This window comes from Rhinopithecus bieti, unplaced genomic scaffold (genome assembly GCF_001698545.2).
Source record: "Rhinopithecus bieti isolate Rb0 unplaced genomic scaffold, ASM169854v2 scaffold_42532, whole genome shotgun sequence".
Taxonomy (NCBI): Eukaryota; Metazoa; Chordata; class Mammalia; order Primates; family Cercopithecidae; genus Rhinopithecus; species Rhinopithecus bieti.
This window is the reverse complement of record NW_016818301.1, coordinates 1,958,659-1,976,443: the sequence shown is the minus strand read 5'-3', so window position 1 is coordinate 1,976,443 and position 17,785 is coordinate 1,958,659. Positions and strand designations below refer to the sequence as shown.

Genomic DNA, 17,785 nt, shown 5'->3' with positions numbered 1-17,785 from the left:
AAAAAAAAAAAAAAAAAAAAAAATCAGGGAAGGAATATGGCTATATGTAAACCAGATATTTAAAATGTTCATAAACTTTAATTTAGTAATTTACTTCTGGAGAATATAAAAGAAGAAATTCTAAAATATAGAAAACAAACACGTGAGCCAAGAGCACATGCCACTGCACTCTAGCCTGGGTGACAGACCTTGCCTTAAAAAAAAAAAAAAAAACTCTGTGTTCGGCTAGGTACAGGGTGGCTCAGGCCTGTAATCCCAATACTTCGGGAGGCAGAGATGGGCGGATCCCTTAGGGCCAAGAATTCCAGACCGGCCTAGCCAACATGGTGAAACCGCATCTCTACTGGAAATACAAAAATTAGCCAGGCATAGTGGCTCCTGCCTGCAATCCCAGCTACTCAGGTGGCTGAGGCACGAGAATCGCTTGAGCCCAGGAGGTGGAGGAAGTTGCAGTGAGCTGAGATTGTGTCACTGCACTCCAGCCTGGGTGACAGAGCGAGACTGTCTCAAAAAAATTAAAAAATAAAATAAGGAAAATGCTATAAGCATACAGTTTCCTAACTTCTTATCATAGTGAAAAATTACAAACAACTTAGACAAATACTCAATGTTAGCTAAAAAGTAAATAAATAGGATATTCATTTGAGGCAATATAGTACAGGCATTAAAAATAAGCTTATAAATAACTACTCTTCAACAAACAGGATAACCTGGGTGCGGCAGTGTGTGCCTCTAGTCCCAGTCATTTGGAAGGCTGAGGCAGGAAAATCCCTTGAGCCCAGGAGTTTGAAGCCAGCCTGGGCAACACAGTGAGACTCTGTCTCTAGAACAAAAAAAAAAACAAATGAAATAAAAACTATACTTATGACTTTTAAAAAAGCATACATGGAGGTGAGAATAACAAAGAAATATGTCAAAGTGCTGACAGTAATTGTGTTAGGATCCTGGATGATCAAAATTTGAGGGGAAAAAGCAATTATTTAAGGGAGAAAAAAGGGTTAAAAAAAAAAAAAAAAAAAAGAGTTCAATGTGCCCTAATTAACATCACCAATTCAACAGTTTTCAGTGAGCAACAACTGTTTTTGGTATTTAACTATAAAGATGATAGTTATTCAGTGTAACTAAAGGTAATTTTTTTTTTCCCCGAGATGGAGTTTTGCTCTTGTTGCCCAGGCTGTAGTACAATGGCACAATCGTGGTTCACTGCAACCTCTGCCTCCCAGGTTCAGGCGATACTCCTGCCTCTGCCTCCCAAGTAGCTGGGATTACAGGCATATGTCACCACACCTGGCTAATTTTTGCATTTTTAGTAGAGACGGGGTTTCACCATGTTGGTAAGGCTGGTCTCGAACTCCTGACCTCAGGTGATCCACCTGCCCCAGTTTCCCAAAGTGCTGGGATTACAGGCGTGAGTCACCACGCCTGGCCAACTAAAGGTAATTTAATATACACATGCCTTTACTGAGTTCTTACCTAACATGCATACAAAGTGGTCAGGATGTATTCCTGTTTTTTTTTGTTGTTGTTGTTTTGAATCTTGCATGTGAAAAATGAACAGCAAATGACAAGAGAAAATGAGACCATGTAATGGCTAGTGCAAGGGCCAAAATGAACCTGCAATGGACACTGAATGTGGGGCCTTTCAAGTAAAGAGCAGGAGGAGTGACACTGAATCTGACCAACTGTCCTCAGGGATGAAAACAATTACCTCAGCATTTCTTTTCAGTTCCTCAGCTTCAGCTTCTGTGTACTCCATATCAAAAACATCCTCATTTCCAGAGTCCTCATCAGAACCCAATGCATCCACAAAGGAGTTGTTAAACTCTGAAGAATACAAACACAAAATCTTATAAAAGTTCTTGGAATAGACTGGACACGGTGGCTCAGGCCTGTAATCCCAGCACTTTGGGAGGCCGAGACAGGTGGATCACCTGAGCTCAGGAGTTCGAGACCAGCCTGACCAACATAGTGAAACCTCGTCTCTACTAAAAACACACACACACACACACACACACAAAAAAAAAAAAAAAAAAAAATTAGCTGGGAGCGGTGGCTAATGCCTGTAATCTCAGCTACTTGGGAGGCTGAGGCAGGAGAATCTCTTGAACCCGGGAGGCGGAGGTTGCAGTGACCTGAGATTGCGCCATTGCACTCCAGCCTGAGCAACAAGAGCAAAACTCTGTCTAAAAAAAAAAAAAAAAAAAAATTCTTGGAACGGACATAAGAGATATAATTAGAAAGATAAAACAGCTTGAGGTACACATTTATCATTCTAAGAAAACATAAAACATAAGAGGGTCCAACATGCTCAGCCCACTTGGGGAACATGGGAGACATGTGTATCTGTAAAATAAACGCTCTTTTTCTTTTAAATATATTTATATGATAAAGGGATCTAACCCTCATAAGAAAGGCATAAAATTAGAAAAGAATATAATTTTACATATAACCCAATTTCACTAAACTCTATATAAGCTATATATGTTAGATTTCAAGTACTTGGTGTTATTAGCAAACATAAATTATCCTTACAGAAAAAGGATTATAAAAAGGTCAATGTTCTTTTTTCTTTGTATTAAATCATCTCTTGGCCGGGTGTGGTGGCTTATGCCTGTAATCTCAGCACTTTGAGGGGGCCGAGGTAGGTGGATCAAGAGGTCAAGAGATCAAGACCATCCTGGCCAACATGGTAAAACTCCTTCTTTACTAAAAATACAACAATCAGCCGGGTATGGTGGCACACGCCAGTAGTCCCAGCTACTCAGGAAGCTGAGGCAGGAGAATCACTTGAACCTGGGAGGTGGACCTTGCAGTGAGCCGAGATTGTGCCACTGCACTCCAGCCTGGCAACAGAGCGAGACTGTTTCAAAAAAAAAAAAAGTTCATTTCTTGAAATGTACCAAAAAAGCTAAAGAAAATTCAACCTTTAACTCTTAAATTTCACCTAAGATATACTAAACAAATATAAGATCTATATATTTTTTAACAATATGTGTCCATTGGAAGCATCCATCTTTACTAATGGTGTTAAATAAAGAATCCCAGGAGTATTTGTACATAAATGGTTTTTTGCTTTAATATATAATTAGCTTCACTAAAATCACAGTATAGTGTGACTTACAATCACATGAATATCTAAGAATGAGGCTGGGTATGGCGGTTCACGCCTGTAATCCCAGCACTTTGGGAGGCCGAGGCGGGTGGATCACCTGAGGTCAGGAGTTGGAGACCAGCCTGACCAAAATGGTGAATTCCACCTCTACTAAAAAATACAAAATTAGCTGGGCATGGTAGCTCATGCCTGTAATCCCAGCTACTTGGGAGGCTGAGGCAGGAGAATCACTTGAACTCGGGAGGCAGAGGTTGCAGTGAGCCGAGATCACGCACTCCAGCCTGGGCAACAAGAGAGAAACTCCGTCTCAAAAGAAAGAAAAAGAAAAAAGAAAATCTAAGAATGCAAAGAATAGGAAAAGAGAATATAACATCAAAATTCTAAGCTGGAAATACATGTGTGACTGACTCAGCAGACCTAAGAAAGCCAAAGCCATACCCCAAGCCCGCAATGGAAAAGTTGAAAACTAATCTAATTTACATCACTGAATGTTCAAAAGATACAAGAAGACATGGAAGAACCAGGCCAGGCATGGTGGCTCACACCTCTAATCCTAGGACTTTGGGAGGCCGAGGCTGGTGGGTGAACTGCCTAAGATCAGGAGTTCGTGACCAGCCTGGGCAACACGCCAAAACTCCATCTCTGCTAAAATCAAACACAAAAAATTAGCTGGAACCCAGGCACGGTGGCTCACGCCTGCAATCCCAGCACTTTGGGAGGCCAACGCAGGTGGATCACCTAAGGTCAAGAGTTCGACACCTGCCTGGCCAACATGGTGAAACCCCATCTCTACTAAAAATACAAAATTTAGCTGGACGTGCTGGTGGGTGCCTGTAATCCCAGCTACTCGGGAAGCTGAGGCAGGAGAACTGCTTGAACCTGGGATGTGGAGGTTGCAGAGTAAGCCAAGATCATGCCATTGCACTCTAGCCTGGGCAACAGGAATGAAACTCTGTCTTAAAAAAAAAAAAAAAAAAAAAAAATTAGCTGGGCGTGGTGCTGCACGCCTGTAGTCCCTGCTACTCAGGAGGCTGAGGCACAAGAATCACTTGAAATTCAGGAGGCAGAGGTTGCAGTGAACAGAGAACGAGCCTCTGCACTCCAGCCCCTGGGCAACAGAGCAAGCCCCTGTCTCCAAAAAAATGAAGACGTGGAAGAACCAGGAACCAGGTACCTCTGAAACTGGAGGATAAGGAGGGGGAGGGGATAAAATAAAGATTAGGTAAAAGCCGTTTGAGAAACAGATTCCTATATCTACTTCTTCCAGTCTCCCATCTCATGGACTTCTAATACCTGGTCCACATATTAATTCTGCCAAATGCTATGACATGTGAACCTTATGCTACCGAATGCACTCACTCATGACTGCCCACTGACTTCCCCAGAATAAGCTCTTGAAAATTCACAGGGAACCTGAAGCCACATCATGTTTTTCTAGGACTCGTAACAGTGACAAAATTATAACTTTCATTAAACAGATGATAGATTTTCTGCTAATTTTCAAAATTAAAAAACATATTGTTAGAGATATGGGTATAGATGACAAAAATTATTTTGAAAAAAGCAAGCTGAAGATGAATACAAATGTTAGATTAGTGGTTTCCTCTGGGAGGAAGACAAAAAGGAGAGCTATAAAGGTTGCTTCTAAGGTTCTATTTCTTTACCTGGGAGGTATTCAAATTTGTTATCGAAAAACACATTTTAGCCTGTAATCTCGGCACTTTGGGAGGCTGAGGTGGGTGGATCACTTGAAGCCAGGAGTTCAAGACCAGTCTTGGCCAACATGGTGAAACCCCATCTCTACTAAAAATACAAAAATTAGCTGGGTGTGGTGGCACAACCAATAATTCCAGCTGCTCGGGAGGCTGAGGCACGAGAATTGCTTGTACCCAGGAGGTGGAGGTTGCAGTGAGCCAAGACTGCACCACTGCACTCCAGCCTGGGTAACAGAGTGAGAGGCTATCCCCCACAACACACACACACACACACACACACACACACACACACACACACACACACACTATCCCCCACAATAAACACACACACACACACACTCTCTTTATACGTTCTTCTATGTGTGAATGGTAATTTTACCATTAAAAAAATGTAATTAAAATGATCTCCACACCTTGAAGACTTAACTCGGTAGCTCTTTTGAGGTCATCATCTTCTTTCTGTTCCCAAGCCTCCTAAGGGAAAAGAACAAAAACTAAGGTATTTAAAGAGGTACTGATTAAACTTACTTAATGAAGATAAAATCAGTTTCTCTGGAAGCATTTGCTAAGAATGCTTTCTGTAACCTGACAGATGTTTGGAATATTACCTTTTGAGGAATGTGGGGAAGTTCTTTACTTTTTTCAACATTGTCCTCTTAAAACACAACCTTAGAAGTAAGCTGGGCATGTAAACTCATGCCTGTAATCCCAGCACTTTGGGAGGCCGAGGCAGGCAGATCACCTGAGGTCCGGAGTTCGAGACCCGCCTGGACAACGTGGTGAAACCCCTTCTCTACTAAAAATATAAAAATTAGCCAGGTGTGGTGGCAGGCTCCTGTAATCCCAGCTACTCGAGAGGCTGAGTCAGGAGAATCACTTGAACCTGGGAGGTGGAGGTTGTAGTGAGCCAAGATCACGTCATTGCACTCCAGCCTGGGCGACAAGAACGAAACTCCGTCTCAAAAAAATAAAAAACAAAACAAAACAAAACAAAGTGCCGGGCACATAGTAGATACAAATTTGTGTCTTTCCTTTCCCCTGATTTATAGCATTTTCCTATTTCCACGGTATAAATACTCCCACCATGGCCAATTTTAAGCTACTAACGTGACAGTGAACACAGAGTTGGGAAGGGCATATAACTGGCTCTCCTGAGCTGATTTTGAGAGCCAGCTCTAACATATCACTCACCTTAAGTCTGTAACAGACGGCGAGACGAACATTTCCACAAGATATTATTCATAGGTTTCTATTTTTATTCTTGCTGAAGAAACCAAGACATATAGTGGATGCTTGGCAAATACTACACGAATGCCACTGACTATTAATTTTCTGATATATCTGAGGTTCTCTTAGAAAAAAATAGTACCTTCTGGCCAGGTGTGGGTGGCTCATGCCTGTAATCCCAGCACTTTGGGAGACTGAGGCGGGTGAATCACGAGGTCAGGAGGTCGAGACCATCCTGGTTAACACGTGAAACCCGATCTCTACTAAAAATACAAAAAATTAGCTGGGCGTGGTGGCAGGCGCCTGTAGTCCCAGCTACTCGAGAGACTAAGGCTGGAAAATGGCGTGAACCCGGGAGGCAAAGCTTGCAGTGAGCCAACGTTGCACCACTGCACTCCAGCCTGAGTGACAGAGCGACACTCTCAAAAAACAACAAAAAAGTATCTTCAGTATCTCCTGAAATGTCTCAAACTAGATGACTATTTTTATTTTCATTTATGTAGAGATGAGAGCTTGCTTTATTGCCCAGACTGGTCTCGAACTCTCGGCCTCAAGTGATCCTCCCACCTTGGCTTCCAAAAATTCTGGGATTATAGGCGTGAGCCACCGCGCCCGGCATAGATGACTATTTTCATTATATAAGGACAGGGAAACGTTGAGTATAACAAAAAATTTCCTTCGTCATCTTCAGAAAAGATAATTTACAAACAACATATGAATAAGAAAAAATATACTTTCATATTAGAGTATAAAGTTATTTTATACTTTAAAAAATTTATTTTATACTTTCTTCAGAATAAGTCTACTCTGAAACCAAAAGGCAAGACTCTCTTACTTATTAACAAAATGACACAGGTATACCAAACTAAAGACACGTCCTCTTATAACCCTATCCTCATAGCTGAGAAGTTTTAACTGAGTCAGCTGATAACAAATAGTATGAATGTCTTTCATCTATGAAAAAAGGTGCTGAATTTTTTCTTTTTATGCACTATAAAGGAATTTTTGCTAAGAACTCAGACCTTGGTCATTTATATTAAAAGTAAGTTTTGGCTGGGTGCAGTGGCTCATGCCTGTAATCTCAGCACTTTGGGAGGCTGAGACAGGTGGATCACTTGAGGTCAGGAATTCGAGACGAGCCTGGCCAACATGGCAAAATCCTGTCTCTACTAAAATGCAAAAATTAGCTGGGCACCTGTAATCCCAGCTACTCGGGAGGCTGAGGCAGGAGAATCACTTGAACGTGGGAGGTAGAGGTTGCAGGGAGCCAGGATCATGCCCCTACACTCCAGCCTGGGAGATAGAGCAAAACTCCATCATATACATACATACAAACAAACATACACGTAAGTCTTCTACACTTTGGGAGGCGAAGGCAGGTGGATCACTTGAGGTCAGAAGTTCAAAACCAGACGGGCTAATGTGGTGTAACCCTATCACCACTAAAAATACAAAAATTAGCCAGGCATGGTGGCGGGTGCCTGTAATCCCAGCTACTTGGGAGGCTGAGGCAGAAGAATCACTTGAACCCAGGACGGGGAGGCTGCAGTGAGCCAAGACGGTGCCACTGTACTCCAGCCTGGGCAACAAAGCGAGACTCCATTTCAAAAAAAAAAAAAGTTTTCCAATACAAATGACTATGATACATCACTGGTAAAATAGTTTGCCATCTTGATGACAAGATAGCTAGAGTAGAACTTCTTACAAAAAAAGAAAAAGAAAAACAAACAAACAAAAAAACCCTGGAACAGCTGGTTCTGAAATGGTTTTAAAATAGCAATTCTCAATCTTGGCTGCTCATTGAAATCAGTGAGGCCAGGCTCACGCCTGTAATCCCAGCACTCTGGGAGGCCCAGGAAGGCGGATCACACAGTCAGGAGTTTGAGAACAGCCTGGCCAACATTGTGAAACCCCCTTCTCTACTAAAAATACAAAAATTAGTCAGGTGTGGTGGCATCCCTGTAATCCCAGATACTCGGGAGGCTGAGGCAGGAGAATCGCTTGAACCCAGGAGGCGGAGGTTGCAGTGAGCCAAGATCGCACCATTGCACCCTAGCCTGGGCAACAGGGCGAGACTCCATCACAAACAAAGAAACAAACAAACAAAGAAATCAGTGGGAGAAGCTTTTAAAAATCCATGTTAAAAGAAGAGAGATCCAAATGCCCAGACCACACTCCAGATCAATCGTATCAGAGCAGAACACTCACAGTATTTTTTTTTTTTTTTTATTGAGACGGAGTCTCGCTCTTGTCGGCCGGCTGGAGTGCCAGTGGCGGATCTCAGCTCACTGCAAGGCTCCGCCTCCTGGGTTTACGCCATTCTCCTGCCTCAACCTCCCGAGTAGCTGGACTACAGGCAGCGCCACTCGCCCGGCTGTTTTTTGTATTTTTAGTAGGACGGAGGTTTCCCATATTAGGCCAGGATTGGTCTCTATTTCCTGACTCGTGGATTTCCGCCCGTCTTGGCCTCCAAAAGTTCTGGTATATAGGCTTGGCCACTGCGCCTGGCCCACTTTCAGTATTTTTAAAGAATTTTTTTTTTTTTTTTTTTTTTTTTTTTTGGAGAAGATTTGGAGAGAGAGTCTTGCCTGTTAGCAGGCTGGAGTGCAGTGGTACGATCTTGGCTCACTGCATCCTCCACCTCCCGGGTTCAAGCGATTCTCCTGTCTCAGCCCCCAGAGTAGCTGGGACTACACGTGCGTGCCACCATGCCCAGCTAATTTTTTTTGTATTTTTAGTAGAGATGGGGTTTCACCAAGTTGGCCAGGATGGTCTCAATCTCTTGATCTCATGATCTGTCTGCCTCAGCCTCCCAAAGTGCTGGAATTACAGGCATGAGCCACCACACCCAGTCCACTCCAGTATTTTTAAAGCTCCCCAGTTAATTTGAATGTGCAGTTAAGATTGAGAACCAATGATCTAGAGAAATTAGATTTCTTTTCTTTCTTTTTTTTTTTTTGAGACAGAGTCTTGCTCTATAGTCCAGGCAAAAGTACAGTAGCATGGTCTTAGCTCACTGTAACCTCCACCTCCTGGGTTCAAGCGATTCTCGTACCTCAGCCTTCCTACTAGCTGGGATTACAAGTGCGCGCCACCACACCTGACTAATTTTTGTATTTTTAGTAGAGATGGCATTTTGTCACGTTGGCCAGGCTGGTCTCAAACTCCTGACCTCAGGTGTTCCACCCGCCTAGGCCTCCCAAAATGCTGGGATTACAGGTGTGAGCCACTGCGCCAGCCTAGATTTACTTTTTTTGAGATAGTCTTCCTCTGTCGCCCAGGCTGGAGTGGAATGGCATGACCCTGGCTCACTGCAACCTCTGCCTCCTGGGCTCAAGCAGCCTCTCAAGTAGCTGGGACTACAGGTGTGCACCACCACATCTGGCTAATTTTTGTATTTTCTGTAGAGATAGGGTTCTGTCATGTTGCCCAGGCTGGTTTCAAACTCCTGGGCTCAAGTGATTCATCTGTCTTAGCCTCCCAAAGTGCTGGGATTACAGGCATGACCCACCCTATCTGGCCAAATAGATTTCTTTTCTCTTTTGAGACAGAGTATTGCTCTGTCTCTCAGGCTGGAGTGTAGTGGCGAGACCTCGGCTCACTGCAACCTCCGCATCCTGGTTCAAGCGATTCTTCTGTCTCAGCTTCCTGAGTAGCTGGGAATACAGGCGCACACCAGCTCTGTTGCCCAGGCTGGAGTGCAGTGGCCGGATCTCAGCTCACTGCAACCTCCGCCTCCTGGGTTTATGCCATTCTCCTGCCTCAGCCTCCTGAGTAGCTGGGACTACAGGCGCCCGCCACCTCGCCCGGCTAGTTTTTTGTATTTTTTAGTAGAAACGGGGTTTCACCATGTTAGCCAGGATGGTCTCTATCTCCTGACCTCGTGATCCACCCGTCTCGGCCTCCCAAAGTGCTGGGATTACAAGGCTTCAGCCACCGCGCCCGGCCTATGTATTTTTAGCGGAGACAGAGTGTCACCATTTTGGCCAGGCTGGTTTAGAACTCCTAGCCTTAAGGGATTCACCCATTTTGGCCTCCCAAAGTGCTGGGATTACAGGCGTGAGCCACAGTGCCCAGCTTAGATTTCTTAATCTGATTATCTGATGAACCCAAAGCAGGCCTCAAACAAGCACTAAACCTACCCACTCATTCCAGGGAGTCTTGGTAAATGTTTACTAACATGACTGGGATTGCACAGGATTAGATAACTATGAAAAATCAGACCTGTAAGTCAGATCCTATTGCCTATAAATCTGATATTTCAGGTGATTGTAACAGTGGAAAACAAGTGGCATAAAGTGAACACTGAAGAATAGGTTACTACATAAAGAAAAGAGCAAGGGCTGGGTGCAAATAGCTCATGCCCTATAATCCCTGCACTTTGGGAGGTTGTGGTGGGAGGACTGCTTAAGCCCAGGAGTTTGAGAACAGCCTGGGCAACAGTGACCCTGTCTCTACTAAAAATAAAAAAATGAGCTGGGCATGGTGGGTGCTCCTGTGGTCCCATGTACTTGAGAGACCTAGGTAGGAGAATTGCTTGAACTCAGGAGTTTGAAGCTGCAGTGAGTCATGATCAAGCCACTGCATTCCAGCCTGGACAACTGAGCAAGACCCTATGTTAATAAATAAACAGAAAGGCAGATAAATGTTCTAACACTAAAATCTGAAAATTAGATTTTAGATACTATTTCTAATAATTCTATGTTCAAATAATTCACAAAAATTTATATTCTTAGAAAATAACCAAAAACAAATACAATGCCTTAAATAAATTATTATAAAATCATGGTGATATACTGGCTGTTTCTGCAGCTTGCAAAATAATGCTAGACTGGGAAGCCAGGCATGGTGGCTCACATCTGTAGTCCTAGCACTTTCGGAGGCCAAAGGAGGAGGACTGCTTCAGTCCAGGAGTTCAAAACCAGCCTGGGCAACATAACAAGGCCCTGTCTCTAAAAAATTAAAATAGAAAATAAAAAGAAAAAGAAAAAAAATAAATTTGGACTAGGAATAATCTACAATATCCCATCCTGTTTTAGCAAGCAATGAATTATAGTTATGAAAGGTAACCAACAATACATTTTATTGCATTTGGATTTTCAAAAAAAGAAAAACTACCCAGGTACCTGTTTCAAACCCAGGCTGGAGTGCAGTGGCGTGATCTCAGCTGACTGCAACCTCCACCTCCTGGGTTCAAGTGATTCTCCTGCCTCAGCCTCCCAAGTAGCTGGGACTACAGGCATGTGTCACCATGCCTGGCTAAGTTTTACATTTTTAGTAGACAGGGTTTTGTCATGATGGCTAGGCTGGTCTCAAACTCCTGGCCTCAAGTGATCTGTCCGCCTCAGCTTCCCAAAGTACTCAGATTACAGGCATGAACTACCAAGCCCTGCCTCAAACAAGTCTTTTTTTTCCCCCAATGACTTACTGTATGTAAATCATCTGGAACAATATCTGACACATAGTAAGTGCTCAACACATTAATTATTATTATTCTATTTCTCAGGAAAGATAAGTACAGAGAAAGTAGCAATATAAATATCTCTTACTTGCTCTTGAAGGCTCTGAGCCAGTGCCTGCTGAAGCTCTTGCTCTTCCCTTTCACGCTCCATATCATACTGCTGGAGCCAATCAACCTCTCCCTGAGATCCTTCTGGAGTTTTGTTTTCTTTATTCTCATCACAGTCTTTAGTTATCTCAGTAAAACTGGCAGGATCTGAGGAAGCAGAACATAACATTAATTTGGAAAATCCTCTCTAATAAATGGAAATTTCTGAACTAGAGTGACACCTACTGTTTATAAAGGAATTTACCCTAATTTCATCTATAATTTGCTTAGGACATACAATTTCACCTTACTAGATCTACGTCAGGGTTGATCAACCTTAGAGCTGACATTTTGGGTGGGACAAGCTTTTGTTGGGGTGAGGGGCGAAGAGTATGTCCTGTTCATTGTAGAACGTTTAGCAGTGTTTCTGGTCTCTACCTACTAGATGTCAATAGCATCCACCCTCTACAGTTGTGAAAACCAAAAATGACAGACATTACCGTACGTCCCCTGGAAAGCAAAACTCTTCTTTTTTGAGAACAAATGATCTACAGTAATGGTTCTAAAAGTTAATTAATCATCAGAAACACACTATGTAAAGATGGGGAAGAAAAAACAGCCATAGGTCATAGTGTCACCTGACCAAGTACTGGAAATAAAATATTGTTTAAAGCAAATGAAGTAAGAATTAGGCCAAAATGATCAAGAGATTTTCCCCATTTATTTTTTTGAGACAGTGTCTCGCTCTCTCGCCCAGGCTGGAGTCCAGTGGCACGATCTCGGCTCACTGGAACCTCTGTCTCCTGCGTTCAAGCAATTCTCGTGCCTTAGCCACCAAGTAGCTGGGATTAAAGGCGCATGCCATCATGCCCAACTGATTTTTGTTTTAGTAGAGATGAGGTTTCACTATATTGGCTAGGCTGCTCTCAAACTCCTGATCTCAGGTGATCTGCCCGCCTTGAGCTCCCAAAATGCTGAGATTACAGGTGTGAGCCACTGTGCCTGGCTGATTTTCCCCATTTATCACACTGTATGTTGAACATGTGTTTAAACATTAATAATCAAACAAGGATTGTATATATCTAAATCAAAAGAGTGTATAGCAACATACAGTGTATGTTTAAAACATTCAGGAAGGTAAGAAATCCCCACTCCCCTCCCCTCCCCTCCCCCTACCCCCAGGCTGGAGTGCAGTGACTCACTGCAACCTCCACCTCTTTCAAGCAATTCTTCCGCCTCAGACTCCTGAGTAGCTGGGACTGCAGGTGCCCGCCACCATGCCCGGCTAATTTATATATATATACACACACACACATATATGTATATATATACATATACACACACATATATGTATACATACATATTTTATATATATATATATATATACACACACACACAGTTCTCTGAGATGGAGTCTCGCTCTGTTGCTCAGGCTGGAGTGCAGTGGTGCGATCTCGGCTCACTGCAACCTTTGCCTCTAGGGTTCAAGCGATTCTCCTGCTTCAGCCTTCCGAGTAGCTGGGATTACAGGCCACTATGCCTGGCTAATTAGCCACCATGTCTGGCTAATTTTTGTATTTTTAGTAGAGATGAGGTTTCACCATCTTGGTCAGGCTGGTCTCGAACTCCTGACCTCGTTGATCGGACTACCTCGGCCTCCCAAAGTGCTGAGATTACAGGCATGAGCCACCATGCCTGGCCTAATTTTTTTTTTTTTTTTTTTTTTTTGAGACGGAGTCTTGCTCTGTCACCCAGGTTGGGGTGCTGTGGCCGGATCTCAGCTCACTGCAAGCTCCGCCTCCCGGGTTCACGCCATTCTCCTGCCTCAGCCTCCCGGGTAGCTGGGACTACAGGCGCCACCACCTCGCCCGGCTAGTTTTTTTTTGTAGTTTTAGTAGAGATGGGGTTTCACTGTGTTAGCCAGGATGGTCTCGATCTCCTGACCTCGTGATCCGCCCGTCTCGGCCTCCCAAAGTGCTGGGATTACAGGCTTGAGCCACCGGGCCTGGCCCCCTGGCCTAATTTTTATATTTTTTTTGTAGAGATAGGGTTTCACCATGTTGGCCAGGTTGGTCTTGAACTCCTGACCTCAGGTGATCCGCCTGCCTTGCCCTCCCAAAGTGCTGGGATTACAGGTGTGAGCCACCCCTCCCGGCCTGTTCCTTCTCAATTTCTAGACTATGGCTAGCTAAAATAAACAGGATAGTTATGATTTTCTTCTGGTTATCTGAATTGTTAGAGCAATAACATTTCATGATTTTTTTTTTTTCAGACTGAGTTTTGCTCTGTCGCCCAGGCTGGAGTGCAGTGGCACAGTATCTGCTCACTGCAACCTCTGCCTTCTAGGTTCAAGTGATTCTCCTGCCTCAGCCTCCCGAGTAGCTGGGATTACAGGTGTGCACCATAACACCTAGCTAATTTTTTATATTTTCAGTAGAGACGGGGTTTCACCATATTGGCCAGGTTAGTCTCGAACTCCTGACCTCAAGGGATCCGCCCACCTCGGCCTCCCAAAGTGTTGGGATTAACAGGCATGAGCCACCATACCCGGCCATTTCATAATAGCTTTATTATTATCATTATTATTATTATTATTTTTATTTTTTTGAGACGGAGTTTCACTCTTGCTGCCCAGGCTGGAGTGCATGATTGTGGCTCATTGCAACCTCCACCTCCCAGATTCAAGCAATTCTCCTGCCTCAGCCTCCCAAGTAGCTGGGATTCTCCTGCCTCAGCCTCCCAAGTAGCATGCACCAACACGCCCAGCTAATTTTGTATTTTTAGTAGAGGCGGGGTTTCACCATATTGGTCAGGCTGGTCTTGACCTCCTGACATCAGGTGATCCATCAGCCTTGGCCTCCCAAAGTGCTGGGATTACAGGATTGAGCCACCTGTAATAGTAATTTTCAATGCCTGGCCCATAGTAATTTTCAATACAAATACAAGCGTTAACTACATCAAACATTACTAAAGTAAACCTCCTCATCAAAAAGTATTTAACTGGCCAATAAGAATTACCTTTATATACTCATGCTATACATATTGTTATTGAGTTTGTATATGCTCTTTACCTGCCCTAATACTGTATTTTATTTTATTTTTTGAGAAAGACTCTTGCTCTGTTGGCCAGGGTGGAGAACAGTGGCACAATCTCGGCTCACCGCAACCTCCACCTCCTGGATTCAAGCGAATTTTTCTGCCTCAGTCTCCTGAGTAGCTTGGATTACAGGCGTGTGCCACCACAGCCAGCTCATTTTTTATTTTTAGTAGAGACAGGGTTTCACCATGTTGGCCAGGCTGGTCTTGAACTCCTGACCTCAGGTGATCCACCTACCATGGCCTCCCAAAGTGCTGGGATTACAGGTGTGAGCCACTGCGCCCGGCCCCTAATACTGTATTTCTCTGTAGCACAGGTAACTCTGAAGTTTACAGCATCTTGGCTTTAGATTCTAAGTCAGCAACTAGTTAGCATTTTGAGTTGTACTGAATTGCTGAATATTTATTAAAAGAGGAAAAGAAACTTAGGATTCATTTGGTGGAAAAATCCCAATTGTTCAGAAAAATTATATTACAGATAATCCCAATTAAACACACAAAAAACAATTATCCTAGAGATGTCAATAATTTCTTCCTTTCTTCTATTATTGGAGAAACGACCCTTCCCATGGCCTAGAAGGGGCAGCTTGGAAGTCTACATGACCCTGCCTGTCTCTCCCATCTAAGCCTGCTGAACTGGGAATGGATTATTTGACTCAACCAATTAGATTATCTGTTTTGGAAATTTGCAACTGAGATATACAAAGTTAACTGATGATGAGCATTTCAAGTGGAAGGAAGACTTGGGGGTTGATGTTGCTATTTTAGAGTATAAAATGAGTATTATTATTATCAAAACCTACTCAAAAATATGATAGAGTAATTTTTCTTAACTAATAATTTTGAGCACTCAATGATTCAATGTACCTCAGACAATCCTGGATTATACTAGTAACTAATCCATGTGTTAGAAAGCAGATCAAGGAAGTTTCCTTGAAGATGCTAAAGTCAATATACATTTGTCTTCAGGATAAGATTATCAGACAGATACAGAACCTATTTAAAAATCTACGGGGACAAACATGGCCATGAAGTAATAATCTACTTTTAAAGATTGCACAATGGATCAAAAGGGATTCATGTGTTTAACTGAACATTCTTACACTGAATATACTGTTTGCTTCTTCCCCACACCCTAATTGAAACCCGTTCTCTTCCTGATATTCTATATTTCAGTGAATGAGATAATTTTCCACAGTTTCTTTTAAAAGACAGAAATCTGAGGATCATATTTGACTTCTCCCTTTCATTCACTCCTCACATAAGATAAATGATTATTTCCTAACCATCTCTTGAATCCATCAACTTTTTTTTTCAAGCCAAAACCTTGGCTTAGGACACCACTAACTTCTGGTTTGGACTACCGCAACAATTTCCTAAGAGGTCTCAGGTATTACTATAGTTTTTCTCTAACTTCTGTAGCTAGAATGGTCTTGTCTTCAAGCATAAATCCTTACAAAATAATTGTTTGCTTAAAATATCCAATAACTTCCTAATGCCTTTGAAACAAAAGCCCAAATTCCTAAACATGGCTTTAGGCCATGCAAAAACCGGAGACTACTTAGATCTCTAGTCTCATCTTTTGCATTTCCCCTTTAACCATATGCTCCAGTCATGCAGATCACTCTGAACTTTCTTTTAGGTCCACTAACTTCCTGTGGGCTTTCTCATTTCTGAGTCTTTGTACACACTATTCCTTCTGGCTAGTGTCTAGAGACTGTGAAACTTTACTTAGTATTTCTACCCCTCCTCAGTTGATTCACAAGACAGCGCAACTGTTAAGTCACAGATATTTATTGAGAATCTATGTGCCGAGTACTGTTGTAGAAGCTGGGGATATAGTGATAATTAAAGCAACATGGTGCTTGCCCTCAAGGAGCTTAAGTGCAAAAGCTCTGAGATGAGAATGGCCTGGGCATATTTGAGGGAGGGAGAGAGAGAGGGAGAAAGAGAGAGAAAGAAGTACAGATTACAGGAAGACATCATGGAGAGTGAGAAAACAAAGTATTACCGAACTGACTAGTAGCATTTAGTGCCCATTTAAGAGTGTAGTCCTGAGTTTAAGGAAAGTTCGCTCAACACAGTTTTGTGATTTTCTTTAGCAATCATCAGCAGCTTGGGTGCAGGTATGGAAAAAGTAGCTAGTTGAGTTGGGAATTTGGGTTTTGTCAGGCTACTGCAACAGAAGAAAAGAGGAAGGAGATAAAAGGGTACCAAAATATGGCATGTGGCTGCCTAAGAAAGGAAGTGATGATAAGAGGGAGGTGCTGAACAGCAAAAAAGTAAGAGTCAATGGGTTGGCAGTGTTCATAAAAATCAAGTAATAAAGTCGGAATATGACACTAGGTAAGCTGGACGGAAAGAAGGATGAGGGAAGGATATTTGAAACAAAGATTTCAAAGGTGGTACAGTTATTGATGACGACAAAGTCTAGGGAAGTGGTTTTCACACTTTAGTATTGCATGAGAATCCCTCGGAGGGCCTATCAAAACAGAGACTGCTAAGCCCCACATCCAGAGTTTCTCAGTCAGTAGGTCTGAGGTGGTATCAAGAATGGGCATTTCCAGGAAGTTCACAGATTATATTTCATGATCTAAGTTCATATTTTGAGAAGGACTGGTCTAGGGTAATGACTTCTATAAGTGGGCAATCAAAATAGGGTCAAAGAAAAGATTTTGGAATTAAGATCAGAAACTGAGAAAACAGGCTGCTGAAAGAAAGGGATCATGACACTTCTTCAGACTGTCTTTTCTACTTAAGCTCTCTGCATAAGTGATCTCATATATTACTATAGCCTCACAAACTGACAAAATATCAAATTCATATCTCTAGTCTGAATTTCTTCCCTGAGTTTTAAACTTGTATATTGAAATGACTAGGTGAAATCTCCATTTGCCTGTTTAATTTTTATTCCTCCCTTGTCCCATCAACTGTGCCTTCCTCATATCAGCAAATGATACCACTATCTATCCAATTGCTCAGGCCAAAAAACATGTCTCCCTTGATTTTTTTCTTTTTCCCTTGGCATCTTTGTGGCGTTGGTTAGAAAGATCAGCTGGGGCCAGGTGCAGTGGCTCACACCTGTAA

General features: G+C 42.7%; 1 protein-coding gene across 4 annotated transcripts in view; it reads right to left on the bottom strand.

The window, feature by feature from the left end:
* USP37 (ubiquitin specific peptidase 37) overlaps window positions 1-17,785 on the bottom strand; it is a 131,730-nt gene that overhangs the window by 12,216 nt on the left and 101,729 nt on the right. For all 4 annotated transcript variants that reach the window (XM_017856809.1, XM_017856812.1, XM_017856811.1 and 1 more), the window contains 3 exons: window positions 11,604-11,770; window positions 5,241-5,301; window positions 1,709-1,824 (listed from right to left, as the gene is read on the bottom strand). In XM_017856809.1, the coding sequence (XP_017712298.1) occupies window positions 1,709-1,824; window positions 5,241-5,301; window positions 11,604-11,770 (344 nt within the window). The remainder of the gene's footprint in view (window positions 1-1,708; window positions 1,825-5,240; window positions 5,302-11,603; window positions 11,771-17,785) is intronic.